This window comes from Hemicordylus capensis, chromosome 7, assembly GCF_027244095.1.
Source record: "Hemicordylus capensis ecotype Gifberg chromosome 7, rHemCap1.1.pri, whole genome shotgun sequence".
Classification (NCBI taxonomy): Eukaryota; Metazoa; Chordata; class Lepidosauria; order Squamata; family Cordylidae; genus Hemicordylus; species Hemicordylus capensis.
Genome location: NC_069663.1, coordinates 13,679,410 through 13,705,154, shown reverse-complemented (window position 1 = coordinate 13,705,154; position 25,745 = coordinate 13,679,410). Strand labels below are relative to the sequence as shown.

The 25,745-nt window shown below is 47.8% G+C and overlaps 1 protein-coding gene across 2 annotated transcripts in view; it reads right to left on the bottom strand.

The window, feature by feature from the left end:
• CATSPER4 (cation channel sperm associated 4) overlaps positions 1 to 25,745 on the bottom strand; it is a 34,423-nt gene that overhangs the window by 7,394 nt on the left and 1,284 nt on the right. For both annotated transcript variants that reach the window (XM_053266807.1, XM_053266808.1), the window contains exons 2-11: positions 24,045 to 24,131; positions 20,436 to 20,579; positions 16,922 to 17,023; positions 15,968 to 16,065; positions 13,510 to 13,630; positions 12,402 to 12,535; positions 9,244 to 9,439; positions 7,236 to 7,447; positions 3,639 to 3,774; positions 807 to 887 (exon numbers count right to left, since the gene is read on the bottom strand). In XM_053266807.1, the coding sequence (XP_053122782.1) occupies positions 807 to 887; positions 3,639 to 3,774; positions 7,236 to 7,447; positions 9,244 to 9,439; positions 12,402 to 12,535; positions 13,510 to 13,630; positions 15,968 to 16,065; positions 16,922 to 17,023; positions 20,436 to 20,579; positions 24,045 to 24,131 (1,311 nt within the window). The remainder of the gene's footprint in view (positions 1 to 806; positions 888 to 3,638; positions 3,775 to 7,235; positions 7,448 to 9,243; positions 9,440 to 12,401; positions 12,536 to 13,509; positions 13,631 to 15,967; positions 16,066 to 16,921; positions 17,024 to 20,435; positions 20,580 to 24,044; positions 24,132 to 25,745) is intronic.

The following is a 25,745-nucleotide window of genomic DNA, read 5'->3' as shown; positions in this document are numbered from 1 at the left end:
TTTGTCTTTTTTCTTTTTTCTTTTCTTTTTTAAAGTGGGAGCTATTTTAAAACAGTTGAAAACTTGTTGCATGGAGGTAAGTTTGTGATGGAACCAGTTCTAGCCAATCAGGGCTTTGCACAGCCAGCTTCTGCTGCCCAGAAACTTCCATAAATATACACAAGCAGTTTGCCTGTGCAAAATACTGTCTGTGCATTCGAACACAATTCAGCGACTGTGCTTCTGGAGCAGTCCCACTATTCAGCTTGCATATTTCCCCTACACTCTTAGAGTGTGCATGGATATATGTGTATGTGCATAATGGGTTTCAAATTCCCATATCCACCAATTAGCATGCCCTGAAAAGCTGCCACTGCCAAACGGTCACTAGCCAATGCGCTCCAATCTCCAGTATATGCTCTGGAAGTCAGGGTGACCCCAGGTGTTGAGTTGCCGAAGGTGAGGTGCATGTGGCTTTGCCCCTCGAAAGCATTGGAAATGGCACGGGAGCAAGGGAACAAGGCCGGTTTCCAACAGCGAGTGCTGTGAGCCAGTGTGATGGAGTGGTTAGAGTGCTGGCCTAGGCCTGGGGAAACCTGAGTTCAAATCCCCATTCAGCCACGAAACTCATCGGAAAGAGCACCGGGAGATCGATTCAAATGGGTCAGAGTGGTCCCAAAGAGCTGTTCTGACGGCTGAAGTGGTGGCATCTTGCTGATGCCCCAGTAATCTGCTGCTGGAAGCCACGGTCTCACCTTGCCTCTTGAAAGGGCCACCCCTGGCCATGTCGGTTAGGCACAAACATGCACGCTCCCCGTGCCACCTACCATTGTCAAGGACTGCCGCCGGGCTCTCAAGGCTGCCGTTTTCATCACTCCCTTTTGGAAATCCGATTCAATAATATTTGCCTGTCAAAGGAAGAGGGTGAGGAGGAGGAAATGCTCAGCAAGCAATCCAGCAAGCAACATGCCTGTGGGTGACGGCTGCAGGGGCGTCGGGAACTAACTGGGCAAAGAGGCACCTTTTACTGTGGTGGTTCTCTTTATTTAGCAGGGGGAGAGTAACTGGCCCTATCCACCCCCAGCACAGTACTTCCAGTGACTGTTGCTGGTGTGTGTCCTATGTTTCTTTTTAGGTTGTGATCCCTTTGGGGACAGGGAGCCATCTTATTTGTTTTATTTCTCTGTGTAAACCGCCCTGAGCCATTTTTGGAAGGGCGGTATAGAAATCGAATTAATAACAACAACAACAACAACAACTTGCCAGTGGCCTGGAGACAGTCTGCTGCTGCCAGCCCCTTCCCCCACCACTGCCCACGCGTAGGCAGGCCACGGCCCCTGTGTCTCGGTGGCAGCTGGAAGGGGCATGGCCAGGACCCAGGAGGCCCCCCCCCACCTTTGCAGCTTGCGCTTCGTCGATTGGCTGGGAAGGGAAGGAGGGAGGCCACGCTTTGTACACCCAGACATGGAGTCATTTGTTAGCTGGGTGGGTGCAGGAGGAGTAAGAATATCTGCTTACCCTGGGGAGGGAGAGTTGGAGGGCGGAGTGGGATGTGTTTGGACTAATCAGGGGCCACAGTTCAGTGGTAGAGCACCTGCTCTGCATGCAGACTCCTGCCTGAAACCTTGGAGGGCTGCTGCCGGTAGGCAGCACTGGTCTAGACCAGGGTTTCTTAACCTTGGGCCCCCAGATGTTGTTGAACTACAACTCCTAGAATCCCCAAACATGGCCTTTGTGGCTGACCCTAACCCTAACCCTAACCCTAACCCTAACCCTAACTCCCAGAATCCCCAGCCACAAAGGCCATGTCTGGGGATTCTAGGAGTTGTAGTTCAACAACATCTGGGGGCCCTAGGTTAAGAAACCCTGGTCTAGACGGACCTCGGGTCTGGCTCAGAAGGCGGCAGACTGGTGTTTGCTGAAACAGACAGTCCTGCTAGAATTGGGCACATTTTAGGGAGGGCTGGTAGCTCAGCGGTACTGCCAGGACTGTCCTTAGGGCATGGCAAGCAAGGCAACCGCCCTGGGCACCCCGCTCTTTTAACCCCCATTAGAATTCACTGGAAGGGGACCCCGCACTGGCTGATTTGCCTCAGGCCCCCCACCCTGCCAGGGTTCTCTAAGGACAACCCTGGGTACTAAACTGAGAAATCCCAGGCAGAAGGTCCCCGTTTCATCTCCAGGAAGGTCCCAGTTTCATCTCCAGCAGCATCTCCAGGAAGGGCTGGGAAAGACTCACTCCTGCCTACAACTTTGAGTTGGAGTTCCAGGGCATCGACCTTTTTGCACCAACTACCCTAATGACCACAAGGGGAATGGGAGTAGAGATAGCGAGTCAGGGTCTCCCTAGCTGTTCTGCCTGTCTTGACTCTATGACTCCTGATCTGACTCTTCAGGTATTTCCTGTGCTGGGTCAGAATCTCTTCCTTTCCTCTAAGAGCGCAGATGGAAACATATCTCTCTCTCTCCCTACCTGTTCATTATGTAGTTCTTTAGGTCTTTCCTATCCAAAGTGTACTTCACCAATCATTCTACTTAGTATTCAGTTCTACAAGAATCTCCACATATCTTTTCTAAATAGCAGCAACAACTAAACTCTGCATTTGACTCTGTAACTGGAGTGGGTAGCTTCTTTAGTGCTCTGCTAGCTTAGCTAGGGGCTAAAAACACTTTGCAGCAGGAGCCCCTGCCAGTCAGAGTAGAGAATACTGAGCTAGATGAGCCAATGGTCTGACTCAGTAGAAGGCAGCTTCCTATGTTTCAGTGTTTCTACCAGTTGTAGATCTGGCCCAATGCAGAGAGTGTTCCCTTTGCAAAGCAGGGTCTGCCCTGGTTGCATTTGAATGGGAGAAAAGGAGGCGGGTCTCATGATCCGTGAGACCCACTTTTTTAGAAAATGCAGGGAGAGTGGGCAGGGAGCCCTGGGCGACCAGATCGGCCGCCCACACAGTTGCCGGCTCCTTGACGGAGCTGAGAGGGGCTGGGGAGCTCGGGGGCTGTGCGGCCCCTGCAGGGCTCAGTATGCCCTGCGCAAGTGCGCAGGGCATACTGGGGAGACCCCCGGAGCCAGGAGGTGGCTTTTCGCCTCCTGGCCGGGGGGGTCTACTCGTGAGTAGGCATGGTACGAAGGCACGCCGTGGCTACTCGCGATTGTAAAAAGCAGGTTTGTGGAGCGCTCGCTCCGCAAACCTGCTTTTTACCAGGGGTTCCAGAGCAGGTTAGCCGCTCCAGAACCACCGGGTTCGGCTGCAAGCCCAGTGGTTCTGACGATCAGCAAAAATTGGGCTAGCCTCGGCTAGCCCGATTTTTGCTGATCGTCAGAATAGCCCCTACATGTAAGGTATTCCCCTTAGGGGATGGGGCCACTCTGGGAAGAGCATCTGAGTGCTCACATGCCAAAGGTTCCACGTTCCCACCCAGAGAGGGCAGAGAGAGTCCTGCCTACCACCTTGGAGAAGCTGCTGCCAGTCTGTGTAGACAATACTGAGCTAGATGGACCAAGAGTCTGACTTAGCATCAGGCAGCTTCCTAGGTTCCTAGAGTGAGAGAAGTCTATGGACAGCAGCCGACTAACTGTCATGGGATCCTGCCGATTCATTTCAGCAATCAGACGACCATCTCCTGGGGCTGCCTTCCAAGAAGAGTCGAAGCTGCAGTACCTTCTCCAGGCTGGTCAGTGTGGTTAGGACGTCTCCAAGCAAGGGGTCTGACAGGTTGGACGCACGGATGTTTCGCAGAACGACCTCTTGCTCCTGTTCTCTGTTGAATTTGATGCTCCTCACCTCCTGGACTATTCTGTGGGGGTCAATGCCCAGAAAAGTAGATGTTAGTGACCTCCTCCATCAAATTCACCACCACCATCTTGTCAGTAGCTGCACAACTCTACCTGATGAATGGCCCGCCTGCAGGCAGAATGGCTCTCCGGCGGGGCAGGAGAGAGAGGGAAGCAACCCATGCTGCCTCCTTTGGCCCCCCTCCCCCCACAGCTGCCTCCTTGGGATAAGCCGCGACTGCATCTTTCTGCCACCAACAGCAGATTGTGAGCCCCTTTGGGAAAGGGAAGTATTTTCTACTTCTTAGTCCACTTGCTATTTAAACTGCTTTCAGAACTTTTGTTGTTGTTGAAAAGCAGTATGATGTAGTGGTTAGAGTATTAGACGAGAACTGAGGAGAGCTGAGATCAAATCCCCACTCAACCATGAGACTCACTGGGTGACTCTGGGCTAGTCACTTTTTTCTCAGCATAACCTACTTCACAGGGTTGTTGTGAGGATAAACATAACCATGTTCCCTGCTCTGGCTCTTCAGAGGAAAAGTGGGATATAAATGTATAAATAGATATGCTAAAAATTAATTCTTCTTCTTCTTCTTAGTTTATTATGGTCAATGATCAGACATCACAAACAAATATCAAAGCGATATCTTAGAATACAAGCAATAAACTTGTATCCCATAATCAGCATCACATACTCAGGCAAATAGTTTATATACACTTGAGTTCATTATTTTATTTATCTATTTATCTATCTATTTATTTATTATTTGTTTTGTGCTTAGCAGCACAGCATCAGAGGGTATTTCATCCTACTCATTCAGCGGCTGGGTATAGCTGCTGGATAGGACTGCTTTGGAGGAAGCTCAGCCTTTCCCAATTTTACCTCTTTCGAGGTAGGGAAGAGGGTTTAGTTGCTCCTTCCTTCGAGGCCTGAATTGGTGTTGAAGGGCGATTGAGCCTCAGCCTCAGAGTCAATGTTGACTTCAGCTTGTCCTTACCGGAGGACTTTATAGAAGCGGTCAAACCCTTAGGCGTCGAAGACTCAATCAGTTTTGGCACTGGGGCGACTGTTGACATCTTTAACAGAGGTTTAGCGCCAAATTGTAAAGAGTGTCCTTTAACCGTAAATGCCTGATTTTCCGAGACTGTTTGGAAAACTTTTGACCGATTTTACAGTTTTCGGTATTATGTTCTTCTCCCAAACAGAGAAGCCACAGCGAGTGTCAATCAGATGAGGGGAAAGCAGTGTTACATTTCCAACACCTCTTAAAGTTATTTTTTCTTCTTGTTTGTCATGTAAACAGTCCAACAAGAAGAGCAAGAAAAATAAGAATATATAAAGACTTTCTCTCACTTATCCAAGTGGTTGAGGCGGCAAACCCCAACTAAGCAGAAGAACCTTCCAAGGGGTCCGTACTGGTCGGAGGTCAGAAAGGAACTGAGGGGAGCGACACTTCAACCACCTATATTGACAGATGCATGTGCACCATGGGCAGAGTCTGGCACGCTGCACAAAGCTTTTAGAAACTTCCTGAATGGTCTCCTGCACAGCCGCATATCCCAGTGGTGTGAATAGCAATAGCAATAGCACTTACATTTATATACCGCTTTATAGCCGGAGCTCTCTAAGCGGTTTACAATGATTTAGCATATTGCCCCCAACATTCTGGGTACTCATTTTACCGACCTCGGAAGGATGGAAGGCTGAATCAACCTTGAGCTCCTGGTCAGGATCAAACTTGTAACCTTCTGGTTACAGGGCGGCAGTTTTACCACTGCGCCACCAGGGGCTCATTTACACTGGGATCACATCAAGGATCTAGCACACGCTCCTGAGGCAGGATAGGATGCTTGTTCTACCCAATTAACAGTGCTGTGAACAGACCTATTACGTTGTATGAGTGTACAGGTGTCAATGATTGTACCTGTGTTCACTTTAAAATATTATTGTATATGATATATATTCCAGGGGTTCTCAAAGTTGGTCCCCAGATTCCCACCGTCCTCAGTCACAAGGGCCAGAGGCTATTCTTGCAGGAGATGGTGGGAGTTGTAGTCCAAGAAGGACCATTGAGGCTGGGGATGGTGTGAGTTAGAACATAAGGTCAACCCTGCCCAAGGCCTATCTATTCCAACATCCTATTTCCCACAGTGGCTCACCAGATGCCTCTGAGAAGCCCACAGGCAAGAGTTGAGGGCATGCCCTCTCTCTTGCTATTGCTCCCCTGCAACTGGTATTTGCAGGCATCCTGCCTCTGAGGTTGGAGGTGGCTTATAGCCACCAGACTAGTAGCCATTGATAGACCAGTCCTTCATGAATTTGTCTAAGTCCCTTTTAAAACCATCTGAGCTAGTGGCCATCACCACATCCCATGGCAAAGAATTCCATAGATTAATTATGTGCTGATGAGTGTGCAAAAGTATTTCCTTTTGTTGGTCCTAAATTTCCTGGCCTTCAGTTTCAAGGGATGACCCCTGGTTCCCGTGTTGTGAAAGGGAGAAAATTTTATCTCTGTCCACTCTCTCTACTCCATGCATAATTTTATACACCTCTATCATGTCTCCCCATAGTCACCTCTTTTCCAAACGAAAAAGCCCCAGATGCTATAGCCTTGCCTCATAAAGAAGGTGCTCCAGGCCCCTGATCATCTTAGTTGCCCTCTTCTGCATCTTTTCCAGTTCTAGGATGTCCATTTTGAGATATGGTAACCAGAACTGTACATAGTACTCTAAATGTGGCCACACCATAGATTTGTATAATGGTATTATAATATTAGCATTTTTATTTCCAGTCCCCTTCCTAATGATCCCTAGCATGGAATTGCCTTTTTCACAGTTGTAGTCCAAGGGCCATCGGGGCTGAGAATAGTGAAGACAGTAGTCCAACAAGAGCCATTGTGGCTGGGGATTAGGGATGTGCATTAACTGGTTCGTGCACTCCTGTGAGGCGTGGGTGCCTTTCAGGGGCATGGAGGGTGTTCTTACCCGTCTCACCGCTTTCCCCCTACTGGTGCTCTCCCCAAAATCATTGCCATGGGGCTGCAGCGTACCTCCCTGCAGCCCTGCAGCAACGGTTTTGGGGAGAGTGTTGGCGGGGGGGGGGAAGCAGAGGGGCAGATAAGGGCACCCTCCCTGCCCCTTAAAGGCCGCCCGTCTCCGAACCAGCTCCAGTGCTGGAGTTCCAAGCTGGTTCAGCAGTCCAAAAAAGGAGTGCCAGACTGGTTCGTGCACTACTGGGGATGGTGGGAGTTGTAGTCCAACAAGGGCCATTGTGGCTGGGGATGGTGGGAGTTGTAGTCCAATAACACCTAGGGACCCAAGTGAAAACGTCTGATGCATTCCATCCAGAGCATTACAATTTGAAACCCCAAAGAGACTTCCTTTCTGCTCCGGAGCTTAATCAGTGGGGTCAGGACAGATTCTACACGGGGAAGTCATATTTGATCAGCTTCTCATACAAAGGAAGCATGGCTTGACTTACTGATTGAGCTCATCCCGTATTGCCCGGTATTCCTTTAGGTTCTCCTGGATTGCTTCGAGGACGACACAGAGATCTTCCAACGTAGCAGAGTTCAGGTTGCCAAAATTACCCAAGCTCAGCAGCTCCTGACGGTGGACCATGGGTGTCGCTTCCATGACCTCTCGGACATGCATCGGTGACTGAGCCATGGCGGCATCATCGTCTTGGATATCCTGCTCAGGGAAGGAGACAGCTAGGAGGTAACCTGTATGGGTTCCATTGTCATAGAATGACATAAAGACAGTTCACCCAATCGCTGAGAGAGTAGGACAGGTGAGCAACTTAGCTTCAGCCGCTCCCAATGTCTGACCTTCTGTTAGCAACCAACTAGGGAGCTCTCTCTCTGTGTGTGTGTGTGTGTGTGTGTGTGTGTGTGTGTGTGTGTGTGTGGTGGGTGATCATCTGCGAGACAGGATGGTGCCAGGAGACAGGGTGCTGTGAGATAAGATGGTGCCATCCTACCCAGCACGTGTACCCAACATTTTAATAGAGTAGGAGGGAAAGATGTCCTATGAGGCTCCTTTCTCACGGATGATCACTTCTCTCCTCTCCTACCTAGTTTGCTAACAGACGAACAAAAATCAGGAGGGTGCAGAGCTCAGTGTGAGAACCTCAGAAGAGCCTTGCTCTATCAGATCTAAGGCCCATCTGGACCAGCATCCTGAAACACAGCAGCAAATGGTGCCCCCTCCCTCCCCTCCCCTTTCTCATGTTTCCATTAAAATAACTCCAATTTCTTCGTGTACATGAGTCAACTGAAGAGGTTGGTGCCATCTAGGGCAGGGGGGTGTCAAACTGTGGACTTGCAGCTGTTGTTGGCTTACAATTCCCATTTCTTTGTGCAGTTGGAAAGATCGGGTTTTTATAATTTTTATTATTTTATTTTATTTTTATTTAAAACATTTATATACATGTCTAAGGAACAGTGTTGTAGAAGGAGATGAGAAAAGAATGTCTCCACTCTCAAGTATTGTTTGGGAAGGAAGATTATCTCATCCATTCTTTGCAAGGCACCTCCTTTGCCCTTTCTTTTCTTATTTTCCTATCCCCTGCTCTCTGTCTCTTTCTCTTAAATTCTCTTGTCATTTTCATATTCTCTACCCTCTGTTATGTTATGGAGCCACCTCTGTTACGGAGGCCACTGCCAGCCCCAGAGGCAAGATGCCTCTAAATACAGGGGAGCAACAGCAGGAACCAGGGCATGGCCCTCACCTCTTGCCTGTGGGCTTCTCAGAGGCATCTGGTGGGCCACAGTGGGAAACAGGATCAGGTGCGGAGCCTGACCACCGGTGGACCGTGTGCGGCCGTGGCCCCACTGACGTCAGATGTGGGGGTGTGTGGTCTAGTTATGATAAGTTTGGGAGGTGCTCACAGATTGGGGATGGTGGAGGCTGGACCAACTTCTTTTGCAGTTGGGGGGAAAGCTTAGAATAAACCCTGGATCAATTCATTTGATGAAGACATTTGCACATTGGTAAAAACAATCCTGGAAGCAGATTTTGTGTAGAAAACACATGTATACACTGTAGGAGGCATTCCCTGGGAGGGTATTCCCCCTCCCTCACCCAGAAGAGAACACCTCTTCTGGTTTTGGTGTTCACTGTTGCTAGTTTTAATAAGTATTTACATTTACAAACACTTTTTTAAAAAGCAAGTGGCTGCCAGACACCAGCAACAGCCACTGGAGGGATGCTGTGCTGGGGATGGATAGGGCCAGTTGCTCTCCCCCTGCTCAATGCAGAGAATCACCACTTTACAAAAATGTCTCTTGGCTCAGTTAGCAGGGGCCAAAATCACTAAGCCACTGGATCCGAGCCAGCCCTCCTTAGCTTAGCACAGTTGCCGCATCAGAAGCTGCTGGACAACTGACTTAGCACAGGGAGTCTGGTTTCTAAACGAAAAGCTGCCGGCCGCTCTTTCCATGATTTCCCATCAGGCTTCACTCCCCAACCCTTCGGGCCCCACTCACATCGATGTCGGCATAGGTCTTGTCAGAATGGTCCTGAGATAGCAGCTGCAGCTGCTTCTCGTTGTATTCTGTCAGGCATTGCTCCAGCTTTGTTGTCACGACGGCCACGAGCAGATTGGCACAGATAAAGGCCGCGCCAGTGATGAAGATGAAGAAGTAAATGGCCCCGACAATCTGCAGGCCCAACTCTTCATCTCTGCCAGGGAAAGAAGGAACCTAGTCACAAAGGTAGGGTTTGGCAATCTTCCAGAAGCAGTGCGCCTGGTTTCACATGCCGTTCAGGGCCTTGTAGCCACAGGGGAGGGTGTAGCCTCACTCTGCTCCTTCTTTTCCAAAGGGCGAGCTACTCCTGCTTCACTACATGTGGGGTAGTGGGGAGTTTATACGAGGGAGGGATTTAAAAGGGGCTTAGACAAAATCATGGAGGATAGGTCCATCAATAGCTACTTGGCTGGAGGCTAAGGGCCACCTCCAGGCTCAACGGCAAAATGTCTCTTGTGGTATGTAGTGATCAGCCCCCACTCCCCCTAAAGAGATAACAGGGAGTGAACCCTTGTTGTGACTGACATGCTGGTGAACTCCAGGGCAGCCAATCAGTACACCAGGTGGGTGGGACCTACAGAGTGGTTGCTGGGAATTCTGGGAACAAGAAGAGCAGTCTTTGTTGGAGAGAAGTATGTGTGGAAAGGCTTAGTGAGGGGCAATGCAGTTTGCTCCCTCATGGCCGAAGCCAGCATGGGAGTATCTCTCATGGAATAACTCTGTAGATCCTTAAAAGAAAGGATTGCAGGAAGCTTGATTCTCCTCAGGAATTGGGTGAGTTCAAGGAAAAGGGAATTCAGCATAGGGAACAGTTGGTTAGATTACGCATTAGAACCTTATAATTCTTTGGTGTGTGTTTTGTATAACCCTGATACTGTTCTAGTATTGTTTACCTGCAACATAATTAGAATTAGAAACACTATCCTATGCCCACCCCTACCTAAGCATTGCAAAAGACTCTAGAAACATGTAAGTGTGCCTAAGACAACCTATTTTTTTAACCTACTAAATATTTTTGAGTGTATCTAAAAGCTAGAAGCCTCAAACAAATGCAGTCTGTAGTAATTGAATAAAACTGCTTGGGAGAGTGATGGAAACGGCAGTGCGGGATACTCTGGCATTTCTGCTGTGAAGTATAGAGAGACCCCATGGATAAAGTGAGAGGTGGAGGTGTGGCTACCTGCCTGGGAGTGACTTTGGGGAGCATTGCCTCCGCCCACCACCTCTCTCAATTCCTAGCCAGGCAAAATTTGTTTCTGATGCCCTGCAGTCACCTTCTGATTAATATAACTTTAAAACAAAATTTCCCTGCTCACTGCCAGTGTTACACTTGAACAATGGGCAGGCACATCGCACAGGCAAATCCAAAATCCCTAGCTGCTTTCACACTCTGTACTGTACTCAGAAACCTATATTGGATTGGATATAATTCAGAAATATTAATAAAATTATAAGAAAATCAGAAGATAAAATGGTGGCAGAAATACAAAATGGCATCCTCCACCACTTTCCTCGGTGCTAGCCACCACCACCCCCATCGCAGCCATGATAACTGTTTTCTGAGTTTGCTTTCTCTCTCCCCTCCCCTTTTGTTTGGCAAGGAGGTCTTGTGTACCTCCATTATTGCAAAAGGAAAACAAAAACAAAAATTCCTTTGAAGTAGCACAGTTGTGCAAAAGCACCTTTTCAAACCAAAAAACATAGCTGTCTATGGGTAAAAGCAAAAAATCAGAGCGTGCTCGTGGCTGGGCAGAGAACTCTGAAATTTGGCACACAGGTAGTGGAGGGTGGCAGAACTCTATGTATTAAATTTCAAGTTGATTTGTGAATTGTTTGATTTTTTTTTTAAATTCAGTGATTCTGTTTTTTGCCACAGTTCTCTGATGCTAGTGAGATTTCAGCTTAATCTTTATGCTCAAAAAGTGGACTCCAAAGTGCTGTGCACCCACAGCTCATTTTGTCACCAGCACAGTCCATGCGCAGCCCAGGTGATCATCAGTGGTTTGGCGGGGAGACAAGGGCCAAGCAGGACTCTCAGAGGCTCAGAACCTAGACTTTTCGTATTCAGTGAGCTGCGGCAGAGGCAGGCCAGTGAGCAGTGAGGTGAGGCGACTAAGCAGCAGCAAGGCAAACAAGCAACCACAAAACCATCGAAGTCAGCTTAAGTGAAAGAAGCCCTTGAGCAGTCGTGCCTACCCACTGCAGTGTCTTCCGTTCCCCCTGGAGGCAGCAAGAGGGGGAAAGTCCACTAAAAATGGTGGGAAGAGGCCCTATGTTCAATCAGAGAATGTCTTCTTCACTATGAACCCCACTGCCCGTTGAGATCATCCGGAGAGGTCCGTCTGCAGTTGCCACTAGCTCATCCTATGACTACACAGGGACAGGAATTCTCCATTGCCACTCCTAGACCTTGGAATGTGCTCCCTGATGAAATAAGAGCCTCCGCATCTCTGACAGCTTTAAAAACAAATCATAGGAACATAGGAAGCTGCCTTCTACCGAGTCTGACCATGAATCCATCTAGCTCAGTATTGTCTACACAGACTGGCAGCAGCTTCTCCAAGGTTGCAGTCAGGAGTCTCTCTTAGCCCTATCTTGGAGAAGCCAGGGAGGGAACTTGGAACCTTTTGCTCTTCCCAGAGTGGCCCCATTCCATGAGGGGAATACCTTACAGTGCTGACACATGTAGTCTCCCATTCAAATGCAAAGCAGGACGGAGACCCTGCTTAGCAAAGGGGACAATTCATGCTTGCAACCACAAGACCAGCTCTCCTCCCATAGCGGAGAGTGTTCAAAGATGCATCTTCTCTTAACCTTTTAAACTAGAATTATGGCTTTAAATTGTTTTAATGTCCAATTTTTAATTTTTGTTTTAATTTAATTTGTTTTCTGTTGTTGTAAACTGCCCAGAGAGGTAAGTTTGGGGCAGTGTACAAATATAATAAATAAACAGAAATACATATATGATTGAACATGGGCTCCTTTGGACCATGTGAAGCCACTGGTTCTCCATTTATTGAACTGACAGAGAAGAATGAACGCTTCCACAGTGTATTTGGAACAAAGCATTGGTGACCTTTGCTTCATTTGCCTAGATATGGGAGTAGTTTACTCACAAGAAGTCCTCATATATGTTGAGCCACCCATCCTGGGTTATGCAGATGAAAAGAGAGTACAATGCAGTCCCCAGGTTGCCAAAATGGTCTGGGATCATATTTCCAAAGAGGGTCACACCAAAGACAGAGAAAATCTGGCAAAATATAAAACAAGGATACCGTATTGATCTGAATCCAAGACTAGGTTTTTTCCCCAAGTTATTTGATGCTAGGAACTGGGTTGTTGTCTTAAATTCAGAGTCCTGTTTGTTTTGGGCAAATAGCGGTATAACCTGCATTTAATCTCTATTTTTTAGGGTGTTCATCTTAAATCTTCTATTTGGGTAAATACGGTAGGTAAGTGGAGTTAGGATTTTGGTAAGCCTGTCTCCTCCTCTCTTCTCCTATCTCCTATCGTCACAGCCTACACACCTACCCGGGTGCAACAAGTGCCAGCATCTGCTTTCCCTTTTCACCTTCATCATCCAATCAGCCAGGGGTGGAGCGTGTAGCATCACGAGAACCAGGGCAATTCTTGAGAGATGTCGGATCCAAGTGGCAGTCTCATGGGACGTGTCCCACCTGTCAGGGGCTATATAAGACAGGCCCAGCCCCTGATGAGGGGACAGGAGGATGAGGGCTGCTGGCCAAAGGAGCCCAGGGAGTCCTCAAAGACCAAGGAGGCGTTTAGCAGGCAGTCCGTCTGTGAGGTTAACAGACGCACCAAGAGCACCATGTAATTATCGCCTACCGAACCCAGAACTCTGAGGCCAAAAAGCTAAAGGGTGAAACACCCAGCCGCCACCCCTATGCTGGCACGTCACATGCCCTTATGTAACCAAGCAACAAGGACAGAGCTGCACAAGCTTGGTCCTCTAGCTGTTTTGGACTACAACTCCCATCATTCACAGCCGCAGTGGCCCATAGTCAGGAGCTGTGGGCATTGTAGTCCAGCATCTTCAGGAGGGCCGAAGTTGTGCAGCCCTGAATTGGGGTGTGTGTGTGTGTGTGTGTGTGTGTGTGTGTGTGTGTGTGTGTAAATGTAGGAGGGAATACTGAAGACCAAAGGACCTCGGGTTCATTTCAAGCACCGCATACTGACTCAGGGGGTCGGAGGAGGTTATCTCACCAACATGCCGGAGAAGAGCAGGATCATGATGGTAGCCATGTCAGGGATGGACTGCAGGATCACCTGGATCATCCTGGTCAGGCTGCTAAACAAGGTGCACACCTGCAGCAGCCTCATGACTCTGCAAGGAACAGGAAAAAAAGCATCTCTCCAGGGGCTGTTGCTGGTGTCTAGTTTTCCTTTTAGGTTTGTAGCCCTTTGGGGGCAGGGAACTGCTGTTTTTACACAACAATAAATTGAATAGGAGACACATCCTACCCCTGTTCTGGAGCTGTAAGTAAGTACATAGGAACACAGGAAGCTGCCATATACTGAGTCAGACCATTGGTCTATCTAGCTCAGTATTGTCTTCACAGGCTGGCAGCGGCTTCTCCAAGGTTGCAGGCAGGAATCTCTCTCAGCCCTCTCTTGGAGAAGCCAGGCAGGGGACTTGAAACCTCCTGCTCTTCCCAGAGCAGCTCCATCCCCTGAGGGGAATATCTTGCAGTGCTCGCACATCAAGTCTCCCATTCATATGCAACCAGGGCAGACCCTGCTTAACTAAGGGGACAGGCTATGCTTGCTACCACAAGATCAGCTCTCCTCTCCACAACAATACGTTTATTGTTGTGACCATAGGTCTCTCATTCATACACACACACACACACACACATACACACACACACACAAATTAATTATAATATATTATAATTATAATTATAGAGGCTTGTTTGTCAAGCATGCAGGAAAGGGCCTTCTCAGTCACTGAAACCTATGCTGCACATACACAGAGGAGCACCTATGTAATTTTGGAGACTGGACCGAAAGGCCTTTGGAGCACACACACACACCCCGGCCGGCCCCCACTGCAAGTTAAGCATCGTTTTTTAACACATAGGTTCTTGAGGGCATAAACCACACCAACCAGGACAGACTAAAGAGGATTTGGGGGCCCCCGGGGGGTGTGGAGGCCCTGGACTTCGGCCCCAAAGAGCGCCTCTGCACATACATTTCTTTCTGAGGTTAAAAGAAAGCATAGCCATTCTTCCCAGCAGCTGCATCCAAGTCTTCAATAAGGTGGACAAAAATCCCTCCTCCCCAGTTGGAGGCTCGCTGTCAATCACTGCTGGTGCCTCCCATCTTGTTTTTCCCTTGCACATGTGCAGAAAACGAGAAGGCACACTACTCCCGAGCATGGGTAGAATGAGAATGGGCCAGGAGTATAGTGTGAACTAGGATCGATTGAAATAGTCCAGAGTGGTTAGGCAGAGAGGGCAATAAAGCAGGGAAGAGAAAGGAACCGAGAAGGTTTGAATAGCCACTTTCCTGTGATGGATAACAATTACCATGAGGCTTCTATGGAGGGGAACTTTTTTAAATTGGAAGGGAATATGTACTCTTTCTCCCCCGCCCCTTTAAGTCAATTGATGTGTCCCAAATGAACAACAGAAGTATTTTGGGGAGGTGGGCTAATAAAAATTGTCCATGTGTCTCCTACACAAGCGATTGTTGTATGCCTGAACATTCATTTCCCAAAAGAAATGGCTTTGGACTGGATTGCCAGATTAATAGCAGGATCTTTTCATTTCGGAAGTGTTCGGGTTTTGCCTCTATAACAGACCGGGAGCTTTCTCTCACTGGATCCTCAAGGCAGTCTGGGCTAACCATTTGCTGGTCATCCGTGCAGGCTGTTCGTTCGACTTCACAGATGAGCAGCCTGCACAGTTAAAACTGGGTTACAATTGGCTGCAAGTGGAAACCAGGACTCTGGAGAGAGTGCCAAAATCAAAAAGGCCTAGGGCACCAAAAACCCTAGGTCTGGCCCTGTTTCCAGGGGCTCAAGAGGGCTCTGTTTCCATGAAAGGGTGGAATGGTGCGAGATGTCCCATCATCCCTGGAACATACAAAGGAAGCTGCTTTATACTGAGTCAGACCATTGGTCCATCTAGCTTAGTATTGTCTACACAGACTGGCAGCTGCTTCTCCAAGGTTGAAGGCAGGAGTCTCTCTCAGTCCTATCTGGAGATGCCAGGGAGGGAACTTGGAACCTTTTGCATACAAGCATTAATATGCTCATCCCACAGCGGCCCCATTACCTAAGGCAAGCCTGCTCAACTGTTTTTGGACTACAACTCCCATAATCCCCAGCCACATTGGCCGATAGCCAGGAATTATGGGAGTTGTAGGCCTGAAATTGAGCAGCCCTGATCTAGTATTATCTACACCAGTGTTCCCTCTAACAGGAATTTCCAGATGTTGTTGACTGTAACTCCCAGAATCCCCAGCTGCAATGGCTTTTGCTGGGGGATTATGGGAGTTGTAGTCAACAATATCTGGGAATCCCTGTTAGAGGGAACACTGATCTACACCAGTTACTTCTTTTTCAGACGGGGCTAGGGTTAAACTCTGGCCAAAACAAAAAATAAAACACCCTTGAATGCAAGAGCCAAGATGTGAGGTTGCCACCGTCCACTCCTACCTGAGCATGTTGACAAAGGTCCTGTTAGTCAACACTTGAATGTATGTGGCCATGTACAGAAGCAACACAATTAAAAAGTTGAAGAAGTTCCAGCCATCCTGCATGAAAAAAATGATTGTGAGGAATCTGGAGCCATGGCTGGTCCAAGTACTCAAAGAGATCTCAAAGGAAATGTTAACGAAGAAATCTAGTATTTACTTCCCACCCTTTCTCCATGCTGCTCAGGGTAGCTTGTATGGATGAGTTACATTCAATTTATCCTCATAGCACACCTGTGAGGTACATAAGGCTATAGGGAGCTACCTTATACCAAGTCAAGATCTTGGGTCCATTAGCTCAGTATTGGGATCTACGAGCTGTCAGAGGAACATAAGAAGCTGCCATATACTGAGTCAGACCATTCTTCCATCCAACTCAGTATTGTCTACACAGACTGGCAGCAGCTTCTCCAAGGTTGCTGGCAGGAATCTCTCTCAGCCCTATCTTGGAGATGCTGCCAGGGTGGGAACTTGGAACCTTCTGCTCTTCCAAGAGCGGCTCCATCCTGAGGGGAATATCTTACAGTGCTTATATGTGGTCTCCCATTCAAATGCAGCCAGGGCAGACCCTGCTAAGCTAAGGAGAAAAGTTATGCTTGCTACCACAAGACCAGCTCTCCTCTGGTCTTGTCATGGCTCCCACTGGCCATCTGGACCACTGGCCATCTGATTGCCCACTTGTGCCAGTGCCGCTGATTTGCCTCTCTTGGCTGGCTGCAACATGGCCTAATAACATCACAGCACTGGATCACACTGGCATGGTGACATCATTAGCCTATGACAGAGCCCGGCCAGCAAAGGAAAATGGTCATTAATACTACTGGTGTCAATTATCACCTATCAGAGGCAATCTGTGACAGTTTAAAAAAGCATCCACCCTAACCACATGTCTAAGTATCATGTGCTCAGTTCTCACCTTCCAGTACAACCCGAATCCATGGTACCAGTTGAGCAATACCTCGCAGAGAAGGAAACTCAGGACAATCGTATCGACAACAGCGAACCATGTAAAATTGGCCTACAATAAAGAATCGGAGAAAATAACAAAATTGGACCATCTCTCAAAAGGGGTTTGCATACATCCTGTTTGTAACAGATTCATGATCTTTACTCTAGTAACAAAGACCCAACAGACTCGTCTTTTCAGTCTGGCTTTTAATAATATTTAATTGGTTTTAAACGGTTTTAAGAATGAGTTTTATATTAATATTGTAGCTGCTTTTATTTTATATTTTATGTGAACTACCCTGAGCTGTTCTGCGATGGGCAACATATTAAAGAAATAAACAAACAAGCAAATAAATGTTATTTGTTAGCTGCCCCATAACAAATTGGTCTCTGGGTGGTTCACAACCCAACATTGTTACCTGGGTAAGTGCCTTCTTCTGCATGATCCCCACTGCACATTAAAGTCATCGGAAGAGATCTGTTTCTGGATGCCACCAGCTCATCTGGCAGTGACTCAGGAATGGGCCTTCTCTGTAGATACTCCTGGGCTATGGAATGCGCTCCGTATAGATGTTTGTGGTTTAACATCTTTATCAGCCTTTTAAAAAAGTCCTTAAGACACATTTTTTAGCCAGGCTTTTAGTAATCTTGGAATGTTTTAAATTGTTTCAACAGTTTGTTTTATTTTGTTTTTGTGAACTGTTTTATTTTGTTTTGTTTTGTTTTATTGTTTTCTTTTGTTTTTGTGAACTGCCTAGAGCCTTTGGAGTCAGCTGGTATATAAGTAAAATGATGATGATGATGATGATGATGATGATGATGATGATAACAACAACATTAAAAAACATCACATAATACAAAACATTTTTAAAACTGTAGAATAAATGAATGAACGAACTAGGATGGTTGTACAGCCAGCGCCACAGATGTAGTGCAGGAAAAGAGAGTTTAACTTCCCCACACCTATGAATTGCCCTCCACCCCATGCTTCTCTCTCCCTCCTGAAGCTACTTTCCCTGTACAGCTTCTGTCGGACATTTGGTGTTCCATATTGTTAGTCCTTCATAGGCACATAAGAAAAGCCCCGCTGGATCAGGCCAAAGGCCCATCTAGTCCAGCATCCTGCCTCACACAGTGGTCAGCCAGGTGCATCTAGGAAACCCCTTCCTTAAAGCATTACCTATCCCTATGTGCTATGCCAGTGATTTTCACTATTTTTCAAGCGGAGGCCGCTTTGGCAAGAAAAACCTTTCAGTGAGAGCCATTTCCCATTCTGCTGGCCTCTGCTCGTGCTGGACTGGGGCAGGGTGTGTCTGCTAAGAGAAACAGAGCCCTGTCAAGCCCCTACACCATCTTAGAAGGTGCACATGGACTTTAGTTCTTCCCACACATTTCCCCATAGCTTTGTCCTATGAGGATGACACTCCTCTCACCAGTGCTATGCACCAGGAACTTTTCAAAATGCCAATTGAACGCAGCTTCGCTACACTCAGGCTGTTCACATGCAGCAAAGCATCCCTCCAGTGGCTGTTGCTGGTTTCTGTCTTACGTTTCTTTTTTAGACTGTGAACCCTTTGGGAACAGGCAGCCTTTTTATTTATTTATAACTATGTAAACTGCTTTGGGAACTTTTGTTGAAAAGCAGCATATTAATATTCGTTGTAGTGGTAGAAGGTGCTTCGTTCAAGCAGACTGGCTGGGGGTTTCTTTCTCTGCCTCTCTGGTACCAAAACAGGAAAAGAAGCCCCTAGCTAGCCAGCACTGGAACAGAGAGGAAGTGTCTCGCGCTCTCCATCAGCAAGTGCTTCGTTTGCTGGCTGGGAGTGGGGGAGGGCACCATGGCGGCCCTCTCTGATCCTGGTGGCCCAGAGATGTCTGTACCCCCTTGTCCAATGATGGCTACACTCTTGCATCCCCATGATGGGCAGGGCGCAACACTGCACAATAGGAATGGTCATCTCCACATGGCACCAGTGGGACTACACAGAGTATATTTGTTTTGTTTGAAACTTCGCACAGGTCCAGTAAACAACGAGTCAGAGGACCACACAAAGGGTCAGTGGGGGGCTGCCACTGGCCCCAGGGCCTTCCAATGAAGAATACTGACCCAAGGGGCGGACAGAAAGAGAGGAAAAAATAAATAAATTTAATGTATATAAATATAAATATATAAATGTGTGTGTGTGTGTGTTTTCTGGGCAAAACAGGAAGTGCTGGTGATACCTATAAAGCCTTAAACCCGTGGTTCCCAACCTATTCTCTGACATGGACCACTACACCATCATCAACAGCTTTTGTGGACCACCACATAAGCAAGCTGTTTTAAACATTTTGAACATAGCCTATGGCTGATGAGAGTCAAGCTTCTGTATCAAGGGGTATTTAACAGGCAGATATTTCTAATAATATATTATGCTTACGCACACACATATTGCACTCACCACAGTGCATTTACCTGCAAAAGACCTACCAGTGGGGAAAAGATAGCACTTACCTAATGAGAAGGCTGATGTGGATCATTATTACATTCTCTTCCCCCGCTGCACAGACCTCTTGCAGTACCCTTGCAGACCACTAGTGGTCCTAAGACCACAGGTTGGGAGCTGCTGCCTTAAACAGCTTAGGCTCAGTGGATTTAAGAGAGTGCCTTCTGCTTCGGGATCCAGTGGCATCGCAAGGACGCTGGCGGCCAGCCTGCTGCCGGTGGGCCCCGCTGCCCCAGCCATGCCCCTGCACCTGATATCAGATGCAGGGGGTGTGGCCACATTGGCAAATGGGGCTGTGAGCTCCATTTGGAAGGAAAATCCAGCCAGTGCCGCGTTTGCAGAGTGGCCAGGGTGGCCTCTTCCTGCTTGCAAAGGCAGGGAGAGGCTTACCAGCCAGGCTGGAAGCCCAGGACTAGTGGAAACTTCACAAAAACTGAGCTGCACAGAGACTTCTGATGGCAGGTGTAGAGGTGTGGCCAGAGCACCAGGCATGGCCCCTAGGGCAGGGTGGCCTAGGTTCTTTGAACACGTTCACTCAATGGCTGCTACACCCCTGTCAGGATCCCCACCGCTTACTAAGATCTTCTGGAGAGGTCTGCCTGTGGTTGCCACCAGCTGTGGGCCTTTTCTATAGCCACTCCCAGGCTCTGGAATGAGCTCCTTGCTGTGAGAGCTTCAACATCTCTAGCAGCCTTTGGAAGAGCTCCCAAGAAATGCAGATTTCATCAAATCATTGGTTAGCCTTTGGTATTCCTGTTATTGAGGTTTTAAACTCTATTTCACCTGTTTCAATGGCTTGGGTTTAACTGTGGTTTTAGTATTTTTACTTTTGTGTACACCGCCATAAGATGCCTATTTTTGGCAGCACGAAAATGCAATCGATTGATCGATCAATCAGTCAATCAATCAATGGAATGCTGAGTGAAAGCTCTGCTATATCCATTTAACCTTGAATGCTCCTATAGCACTGCCTCTAATCAGCCACGGTAAACCAACCTCTTGTATCGTTGGATCCGTCTGCAAGCCAATGGTGATGGCATTGAATACAACGGCAACAGCCAGCAGCAACCTGAAAGCTGGGTGATGGAGGAACCGGCCCATCCAGGTCTTTGAAACAAACACTTCCACATCCCAGTCATCCTATGGGGAGAGAGGGAGAGAGAGCAGAACTGTGGGGCTGTCACTGTAAAGTCAACCCTTCCTTCTGTGTCCTCCTGTCTCCATCACCGTGTCCAGACATGTCTGCCCCTGGCTGGTTTTGTGGGCTGGTTGTGCTTGAACGCATTGCCAGAGATTCATTGGCTTGCTTGGGCAGGTCATCCCTTCCATCTCATGTATTCCCCATCTGCAAAATGGGTACATGTTTTCTAGGTGCCTAATTCCTTGAGCACGTCATGCCTGTGTGTGGGTTTGATCTGTAATCTGGGGTTTGGCTACATGCTCTGCATGTACTTGAATTCTCTGGTACAACGTCCCTGACTGTCCTCAAGGCTAGTCTGAGCCTCATAGCAACATAGGAAGCTGCTATATACAGAGTCAGACCGTTGGTCCATCTAGCTCAGTATTGTCTACACAGACTGGCAGCAGCTTCTCCAAGGTTACAGGCTGGAGTCTCTCTCAGCCTTGTCTTGGAAATGCCAGGGAGGGAACATGGAACTTCCTGCACACAAGCATGCCGGTGCTCTTCCCAGAGCATCCCCATTCCCTAAGGAGAATATCTTATTGTGCTCACACCTGAAGTCTCCCATCCAAATACAAACCAAGGTGGGCCCTGCTTAGCAAAGGGGACAATTCATGCTTGGTATCACAAGACCAGCTCTCCTCCATGTTCTTCATAGGTATATTGGGGGTAAATATTTCCTAGAATGTCTTCTAAATGCTTCATTCCTTTTGAATAGGCTACAGACAGGGATGAATCCAAGGGGTAGTGGGCATTCCCCACCAAATATTTCCCACCACCCCCTTTCACTCCCTCATCCATCAGACTGGAACTTTACAGCAAATCGGACAATATGGTCATAGCACATCATGGTTCTATAGCTTGAATTAATTATTTTTAAAGGGCTCTGTTGATTAAAGAACCCTCTTTCACTCACTCCTCTACCCCAGAACAAGCAGTCAGAACAGCCAGGTAGGGAGGAAACTCACTGGGTGAGACCATGTGTGCAGGGAGGTGCTACAGGGTCATCTCCTCTGCAGATTCCAGCTGCCCTGACACTGACCTCTATCCCCACCCCAGTCTTTCCTGCCACAAGGCTTTGGACAAGAAGAGAAAACTAGCCTGGAAAGCAGGTGAAAGGTTTGGCCAAATCCGAAAAGACCTTAGGCTTGTTTACATGACCCTAATTAGGGCAGGGCAGACGTTCTACCTAAGTTTGGGAGTTGTGTGTGCTGCTGTTTGGTGATGGGAGGAAGGTGCTCATGTGTGAGGCTCCCTCAGATAGGAGGGCTCTGTCCTACCCTGTAGCTGTACCCAGTTGCTGAATTAGGAGGAAAAGCTCTCCTACCCCAAGGGAGCCTGACAGATGAAACTGTCAAGCTAGGTTCATGAATAAGGTAAATAAACTAACAACATCAATTACTTTGCTTCTATAAGTCTTTCACTTATAGCTAAATCCATCTCACTCCCCAATAATGTTCTCTGCCACCCCATTGCTCTCCCGGAATTAGTTGTTCTAGAACAGGGCTGCTCACTTTGACCCTCCTGCAGATATTGGCCTACAGCTCCCACAATCCCTGGCTATTGGCCACTCTGGCTAGGGTTTATGGGAGCTGTAGTCCAAAAACAGCTCAGGGGCCAAAGTTGAGCAGGCCTGTTCTAGAGTCACCCCCGGCTACAAAGATGTGTGTTATCCGTGTGGCTTGACAAGTAGACTGTGGCTGGCTGAGTCAAGCGTTCCTTGAGTTTGCTTGTTTAAAGTAAACTTTCGTTGACTTGTTTGCTTGCTTGAGTTACACATGTTGTGTTTTTGCTTGGGAGAGAGAGTTTTCGCCTGGGTGTTTTCCAGATCACACACTACCAGTGTGTCCCTACATGTCCATTAAGAATGCTTCCGTACTGCCTGTGTTTCGACATCGCGTCCTTGCACTGTCAGCAAAGTCTCGTTCACATTTCTCTTGCCTTTTTTCGAGTTTTATCTTTTGCTACAACGTTGCAAAAAAAAAGCTGTATTTTCCCATTGTAGGAGGTTTGCGAAAGCTAGAAAAGACTGCTGCCCCTGCTGGTAGCTTTGCACAACATCCTTTATTTACAGTTTCAATATGATCCCGCCAACTGACGTAAACTACCACTGTTGTAGCATGTAATATGGAAAGCGCCCTGGATTGCATGTTGTTGAGTTGGGATGGCCTGGTATGTGTGGATGGCACTGCAAGGTAGCAGGGAAAGTGTAAGCACTTGCCAAAGCTGTATACCTGGGATGAACACTATTTTGTGTGCATTGACCAAGTAGGCATCACTCCGAGCCCAGGCCAAGCACTGGCATTTTTTATTTCCGGGGCAGGGATGAGAACTCTAGCAGCAAATGCATCTGTGCGTAATTTCAGCTATGGAGGTCAGGCCAAGGAAAAGGCAAGAAGACGCCTTAACCAGTCTTGGCTACTCCTGGCCTGCCAGGGGACGTTTGGGGCTGTAGACTAAGCCACAGCAAAATGGCAACAGGAAGCTGAATCCCGGAAAGGAAGTGGGGTCACCCCTAGGATTTTTTGCACTCTAGGCGAAGTATAACGTTGGTGTGTCCCCCGATTCAGTTAAAATTACATTCTGTAACATAAAGAATGTAATTTTAGGAAAACATAGCAAGCTGCCATATACTGAGTCAGACCATTGCTCCATCTAGCTCAGTATTGTCTACCCAGACAGGCAGCAGCTTCTCCAAGGTTGCAGGCAGGAGTCTCTCTCTGCCCTATCTTGGAGATGCTGCCAGAGAGGGAACCTGGAACCATCTGCATGCAAGCACGCAGGTAGCATGCTCTACTCAGAGCGGCCCCATTGCCTACAGGGAATATCTTATGGTGCTGACACCTATAGTCTCCCATTCAAATGCACACCAGGACAGATCCTGCTTAACAAAGGGGACATTTCATGCTTGCTACCACAAGACCAGCTCTCCTCCCATAAGTGGAAGGGGGAGTGCCAAAATTATATTTGGTGACTGGCACTGGCTGGGACAGGGGGAGTAGGTGAGGAAGGAGATTATACCTTCTGAAATCTATCAGGCTGCATCTGTTGCCTGTGCTGCTACCAAGCTCTGCCTGGAGTTTGAGCCTGCTGCACACCCCACCCCTGCCACACACCTGGCCACTGTGCATGCACACTGGCCAGGTGAGCAGCAGGGGTGGAATGCACGACAGGGGCAAACTCCATGCTCAGTTGGGCAGCAGCACTGGCTACCTCACCACCCCCTGTGTCCCTGCCGCCACTGCCTCTGCACTTCCACTGCACTGCCACTGCACTGCCACTGCCCCTGCCACCATGCAGAGGGTGGCTATTTGTGGCTGAGGCAATGGTGCCTACAACCGCCCCATGTCCGCCAAAAATTGGTGCTCCAGGCAACCACCTGGCTCCACCTAGTGCACAGGCTGGTCATGAAAGGAAGAGCCTACCTGGATGCAAGTGATGTCTTTGAAGTTGACTTCAGGCTGTTCTTGGTCAGTAAGTGTCTGGCGCTTCCCTTGTAGTGGCTCTGGCAGCTGGGAACCAGGAAAATGCCCAGGGTAAATTTTAGGATGCAGGGTAAATGTGTTCATTCATTCATTATCTAATTTGTAGACCAGTTTACAACATAAAACAAATTCAGACAAAAATAAAAACTTTAAAACAATTTAAAATCACAATCAAGTGTAATAGCTTGGGTGAAAAAATAAGTCTTTTTAAGGACTTTTTAAAAGTTGTCAGAAATAATGTACGGGAAACACATCCCAACAGTTGCCATCTGCAGGTCTGCTCTGTACAGAGCTGCTGTTGATCACTGTCCCAAATGGGGCCTCTTTCCAGGGCATAGTTTGAGCAAGAGCTCACTCACACCAGAATATGTGAAGTGCACACCTAATGCCTTAATCCCCTGCCCTAATGGGGGTCCCCAAATGCATAATCCCTCCAGTTTCAAGTCTCACAAATACAACACTCCTCTTCTTCCACCAAAGATGACTTGAGGCTCTTCCAGATGGAGATATGTTCCAGCTTCAGCACAAATTAGGACAGGAGACAAAACTAGAGATCCATATGACGTTGAGGAGAAACATTAAAACCCTCATACAGCCAAGTATGCTCTGGTGGTAAAGAGGTTTAGGCCAAGAGACTATCTGAAGACAATAGGTTGAGTTCAAAAAACAAAAATGTATTAAGAAACGAAAGCATCGCATACTGAGAGAGACACAGAACAACTGAGGCTTCAACCACTACTGAACAATTCTAACTGACTCTAATTGACCAAGACAGACTATTAACATCTTATCACGTCTCTAGTGGCCAAAAGAGTTACTGCAGTGCTAAGAGCAAAGCTTTAGAATTCTCACTTCTAACAATAAGTTGTTCTAGTAAGAACTAATCTGCCGACTTTGCTTTCACTATCCCTACAGCTGCAGCAAATTTGGTTCAAATTGGTTAGGCGGTTCACAAATTAGCCCACTTGCACCTCAAAAGTTTATGCGCTCCACCACCTTGAATCGAGGTGGATAACATCATCACAAACTACACCACTGAGGTGTCCCTCTGTGTCCCTACAACTGTACCCGATTTGGTTCATCTCAGTCCAGGCATTACAAAATTGATGGGACACCCACAGAGATGCAGTGAGCAACATCCAGACAATTTGGTTATGATTAATCACCAATGAAATCAATAAGCCGAGTTACTCAGGACAAACTTCACTCCCCTTCATTTCAATGGGACCAGTGGTCCCTCTCATTTTTTTCAGCTGTGTGCAGAATGAGTTTTGTTCTGGGTGGCAGTATCAAGCCAGTGTGTGCGCACATGCATTCAGAAGGGGGCCTTCCTGATTCAACCTGAGTGGGATCTAAAATGAACTGAACAGAAATTCAAAAAGGTGTGAGTGGACGCCTTAGAGCAGGCCTGCACAACATAAGGCCTGGGGGCAGATCTGGCCTGCAGGAACTTTTTTGCTGGCCCCAAGGAAGGCGTATCCTGCAGTAGGAACCAGCAGGATCCATGAAGAGCTCTATGACTGCATGCCTAGGATTGGAGCTTAAAAGCAACTGTGATTGAGGAGGAGGAGGAGGAGGAGGAGGAGGAGGAGGAGGAGGAGGAGGAGAGGACTTGGCATTTGTTTGGGGCTGGCAGGCACT